The sequence below is a fragment of the Cicer arietinum genome, chromosome 1, assembly GCF_000331145.2.
Source record: "Cicer arietinum cultivar CDC Frontier isolate Library 1 chromosome 1, Cicar.CDCFrontier_v2.0, whole genome shotgun sequence".
In the NCBI taxonomy this organism is placed as follows: domain Eukaryota; kingdom Viridiplantae; phylum Streptophyta; class Magnoliopsida; order Fabales; family Fabaceae; genus Cicer; species Cicer arietinum.
In genome coordinates this window covers 50,777,241-50,782,587 of record NC_021160.2, presented here as the reverse complement: position 1 = coordinate 50,782,587, position 5,347 = coordinate 50,777,241, and the positions used below count along the sequence as shown (strand labels likewise).

Below are 5,347 nucleotides of genomic sequence, written 5' to 3'. Positions count from 1 at the left end.
TGACATATTTCAACATATATTTTTTTATAGGAATTATTCAAATACTGAATTCCAACTAAACAATTAATATCGAAAACTTAAATCTATCACTTATATTGTTGCTCTTCACTTCTGAAATGTTTGAAATCCATCTTCAAACTATTTTAAATAAAAAATAAATTATTTAGTAGTTTTTTTAAGTTTTGTCAATTTTTTTTTAAGTTTGATATCAAAACTATATTACTACTTTTACTGTATTTTTATATTGCGACGGAAATAATCAACTTAAATTACTTTAATAAAAAAAACTCAAGATCACACTACTATCTATAGAGTGATTATGATATGCATATTGATGCATACAACGCAATGTTGTCGCCGCTAAGAATATTCTTTTCAATTTTGATGAATGGTTTGTTGTATTTCAGGAAAGAAAACATTACCCTAGTTTCATGGTTGATTACATATTTAATTAATTGATTACTATAAAGTGGACATGTAATTGTGGCTTCGTGGCGAAGATACCCGTGAAATCAATCGTACTAATAACAGTAATAATTTATACTAATTTATTCCGGACAAATTACAGCTGTTTAAAAGTTTATTAGAAAGAAATAATTTCATTTTGAAAAGAAACCTTTATTAAAGAGGTAGGCTAAAAAAAAGTCTCATACTTCTTCTACAGGGACAACCACACTTTAAAATATAATTTTAATTTTAAATTAATATTTTTGTGTGGTTTATTTTAGCTAACATTATTATCATAATCAATTAATTCCAATTGAAGCATAGTCATTATTCCAAAAAAATATTTTATTAAAAAGGTTGATATATTTAACATGTTGAGTAATAAATCCAAATTTTTAATATTGTTGACATTCAACATTTGTAATATGTGAGTTTTGCCTCTAAATTTTTATAAAAAAAGAAAAAAGAAAAATCTGTGAAAAATATAATTTCATTAAAAAATAACTTAATAATAATATTAGGATTAGAATTAAAATTCCGAAAATAGAATTCATAGAAAAAGATTACATAGACATTTATATGTAGGCACAACCGCACAAGTTAAAACCAGCGATACCCTTCTCCACGTGTGCGAGTTTTCCCTGGTAATCTCCTTTAAACACAAAAAAATGAGTATAAGAAGCGTAGGAGAGAAGAAAGGATCAGGGAGAAAAACGTAATTTGGGTGGTGCGAATTTGCATTTACTCGAGAGCGAGCAATGTTTGTCTGATATGCAAATGCAAAATCGCGCACCGCAACGCAGAAACTGAAACAGTTGCGTGCGTTACATTGATTTGTTCGTCTATTTGCAACTGCATTGCACCACCACTTCAAACAAGAGAATCAATTTCCCTTTATTACTACTATTTTATCTTTTATTTTATTTTTATTTCGCAGCTCAATGATTGCGTTGTAATTTTTTATTTTCGATAAATAAATAAAAAGTGAAAGGTGAATTTGATAAAAGCATGAGTAGTGTTAATGGAAGCGCTTCTTCACAAAGCAACAATGGAATCAGTAGTAGTAGTAGTAGTAAAATGGAAGGTTGGTTATACCTTATACGCTGTAACCGTTTTGGACTTCAGTTTTCTCGGAAGCGTTACTTCGTTCTCGATGATCATCTTCTTCGTAGCTTCAAATCTGTTCCCAATTCCAACGATCAGGTTCATCTTTTTTTTTTTAATTCACCGATTTTATTTTTGAAGTTTTTTGAATTGATTCGGTTAGGTTGAAAACTAAGTTAGAAACATTACTGAATTGAGCTTGTTGTTTAGCTTAAGTGTTTTTTTGAAACGAATAAATGTTAGTATGTTAATTTATCAGTATTATGCTGGAGGTGGGAATCGAATCTGTGTTAGATTAGATTATGTGATTATTTTTTTGTGAAACTTTCTTTTTCAGGATCCTGTTAGAAGTGCAATTGTTGATTCGTGCATTCGTGTAATGGATAATGGGAGGGAGAGTATTAACAGAAAAGTATATGTGCATTCTTTGGTTCTTTTTATAGTTCTTATTGTTTTTTTGTTTGTTGAAATTTGAAACTAATGTTGCTGGTTTTATGCTTAATGCTTGTGTTTTGCGTGAATTGTAGGTGTTTTTTATATTCACACTCTATAACACTTCTAATCACAATGATCAATTAAAGGTGAGCTAACTATTTAGGCTTAGAATATAGGTTTTTGACAGTTTGAGATTATCTTCCAGTTTGAAATTGCAAAACATGAGTGTTGTAGTTAGGAGCAAGTAGTCCTGAAGAAGCGGCGAGGTGGATTCAGTCCTTTCACGAAGCGTCTTTAAAGGTACATATATACATACATGATTTGGAGCTTTTATTTGAGTTTGTGATGGAAATGTTTGAATGATGGATAAAGCTATTGCTGTTGCAGGGTGCTCCAGAAGCTGTTGGATGTTCCAAGCGGAGATGGCAATCCTTTAGGTATTTTTATCTTTTGTATAAATGAGTTTTACTGCAAAAAAAAGTCTAAAGTTGACTGAATAAATGAGTGTTAGAGGTTATTTTAAGCTGATTTTTTTGGGTATGTATCTGTTTCATGATCCTTTATTTTCTTTCTGGTGTCATGCTTACAGCTTAAGTGGATCTTCCAGTAGAAATCACCAAAATTCTGTAGACTGGACACTTTCTTCTTCTGATGTTATTGCCCCATCACCTTGGACAATCTTTGGCTGCCAAAATGGTAAAAGTTTATTTCAGCGTCTGCTGTTTGGGATGCTGCTTTTTTTATTTTTATTGAAAAATTGTTTTTTAATTTCACATACTCAAAACCTAGCTAAAGCTTGCACTAATGTTTTTGTGGGTTAATGCCAGGTTTAAGACTATTCAAGGAAGCAAAAGACAGGGATTCTGGTGGGAAGGTTGGCAAAATTCTTTTCAGTAAAAGTTGATTTATATTTAATTTAAAATGGAAAGTGTAATTCTTGAGTACCGTCCTATCTCCAGAAATGGGATGATCACCCTGCAATAATGGCTGTTGGCGTGGTAGATGGAACTTCAGAAGCCATTTTCCAGACTCTTATGTCACTTGGTCCTTCAAGATCAGAGTAAGTCCATTAAGTGCATGTGATCTTCCACAATGGCATTGCTATATTAACAAGAACACATAATCTTATTTAATGTTCGTATCTTTTACTTCAGGTGCAACTTTTAATTGGTATAAGAACATTTTGTAGAAGGATAATTTCATTTTGGGTTTTGAGTGTGTTATATTAGGGGGGGAGTTGGTTTTGCATATTGTTGTAACTTGTTTTTTAACAGCAAATGCTAGTAGTTGGTGTTTTATGTTTGTAGGGGACTTGAACTTATATCCTCCTTATGACTCCAAGTCTAATCCTTATGTCCCTCCTCCGAAAACCAATGTATCCACCTTATACCACTGTGATGGTTAGAATTACATTGTCACATTATATTACATCTATGCAATTTCACTATATTATTGTTTTTATTGGATGAAAGATGAATTATTCCTGTGCAAGAGAATGCTAGAATAGAAGTATAAGAGCAAAACAAACTAAAAACCAGAGCAAAGAAGAAATGAAAATCATCTGAATAAACCTTACTAGTCTTCATGTGCTCCATCTTGGAAAGTCATTGGCCAAAGGTCTCCTTGCATTGCATCTAAGATAGCCATTAGCCAATCACCATGACAAAGCTAAAAAGACCACTTTATCTCACATAAGAGGCAACTACAAAAATTTATCGAAATTATTGTTTTCCTCGTCATCATTTGCATAAAATAAAAGGACGGCATAATCGAATACTGGCTAAGTGCCCTTCCCAGTTTAATCTCCTCAAAATCTGCAAAATTTTATGTGATAGAAGGGCTCTGAATTATATTAACAAGTCTGTTATCAACCAAAACCTACATCAAGATCATGTGTAACTTTTAACTGGACATTGGTACACGATCTTTTACTTTTATGGTCAACAATCATGCCCATGAACCAAGGTGAAAGCAAGTGCTTTGTTTAAAATAATAGTACAGGAATATGGGATGTCTATAATTACATTTAAATTTCAAATAACTGCAAAGAGAAAGTCTAGTCATAGATAAGCAGTACAATCAAGTCTAACTTTTATAAATTATGGTTCTCAAGTTCTTTTTGCTTTGTGTTATATATATATATATTGGTTTGCAGATGGGATTTCTGTTTCTACAAGGGGAATGTAGTCGAGCACCTGGATGGTCACACCGACATTATTCACAAGCAGCTATATAGTGATTGGTTGCCTTGGTAAGACCCAACCTTTAATGCTTATCATGTACCACATTTTGTTTTGAGGCAGTACCTACAGGCCTTTTTCCGGTAATAGTTTTATTAGTTTCTTATCATGTTTTTTATAGGGGAATGAAACGAAGAGATCTTTTGTTACGGCGCTATTGGAGGAGAGAAGATGATGGAACCTATGGTAGTAATATATTATAGAAGAAAATATATGTGTAAATACACACTTATTCTGAATTGAAGTAACTACTTTGGTTTTCCTTGTCACAGTTATTCTTTACCATTCCGTGTTTCACAAAAAGTGTCCTCGCCAGATAGGCTATGTCCGTGCCTGCCTTAAAAGTAATGTATGCTTAAACTGTAGAAATAGTAGACATTTCTATTCCATTCTATTAGCTGGTCTTGTACTACCTAAAAAATAAATCTGATACTATTGGAATCATTATGTTCTTACTTCCTTTCACCTTTATTCTGAACTTTACTTCACTTAATAACTGTTACATCATAATATCCAATTTATCTATACTTTAGGATTTCAAAACTGTTTTCTTAGAAACTCTAGTTCCCCAGAAAGTCGATAGATAGACAGTTTAGAGGACTATTCATTAATGAGAGTAGTTGAAGGATGATAACTTCTGGATTATTTTGTAGGTGGAGGGTATGTTATATCACCTGCGAACAAAGGAAAGCAATCTGTTGTAAAGCATATGCTTGCTATTGATTGGAAATGCTGGAGATCTTATCTTAAATCCTCATCAGCATACTCCATGACCATTCAAATGCTTGGGAGAGTTGCCGGTAGTCTTCTTTTTTTTGACAATTTTTGTATTATTAGACATTACTGTTATATTCTTACTAGTCTACATTATTTTATATCACTGGATATGAATATGCTTATTCAGAAGATTAATTACTGTTATATGCTTACTAGCCTAAATTATTTTATATCACTGGATATGAATATACTTAATCAGAAGATTAATGTTCTAGTTTATATTTTACATTTTTACTTATTGATTTCTCTTGCATGTACAGCATTACGAGAGTTATTTAGAACCAGACAAGGGAATTGCACTTTGTCTGATTATTCATCTGGAGAGTTGACAAGAAACAGCAGGA

The 5,347-nt window shown here is 32.0% G+C and overlaps 1 protein-coding gene across 1 annotated transcript in view; it reads left to right on the top strand.

Moving 5' to 3' along the window:
* Positions 1 to 1,079: 1,079 nt before the first annotated feature.
* Positions 1,080 to 5,347, top strand: part of LOC101507747 (protein ENHANCED DISEASE RESISTANCE 2) — a 9,136-nt gene continuing 4,868 nt past the window's right edge. Inside the window, exons 1-13 of the mRNA XM_027336442.2 lie at positions 1,080 to 1,650; positions 1,889 to 1,963; positions 2,079 to 2,132; positions 2,221 to 2,286; positions 2,359 to 2,423; positions 2,576 to 2,682; positions 2,814 to 2,860; positions 2,946 to 3,046; positions 4,142 to 4,237; positions 4,348 to 4,412; positions 4,499 to 4,570; positions 4,880 to 5,026; positions 5,264 to 5,341. Coding sequence (XP_027192243.1) covers positions 1,456 to 1,650; positions 1,889 to 1,963; positions 2,079 to 2,132; positions 2,221 to 2,286; positions 2,359 to 2,423; positions 2,576 to 2,682; positions 2,814 to 2,860; positions 2,946 to 3,046; positions 4,142 to 4,237; positions 4,348 to 4,412; positions 4,499 to 4,570; positions 4,880 to 5,026; positions 5,264 to 5,341 — 1,168 coding nt within the window. The 5' untranslated portion in view covers positions 1,080 to 1,455. The remainder of the gene's footprint in view (positions 1,651 to 1,888; positions 1,964 to 2,078; positions 2,133 to 2,220; positions 2,287 to 2,358; positions 2,424 to 2,575; positions 2,683 to 2,813; positions 2,861 to 2,945; positions 3,047 to 4,141; positions 4,238 to 4,347; positions 4,413 to 4,498; positions 4,571 to 4,879; positions 5,027 to 5,263; positions 5,342 to 5,347) is intronic.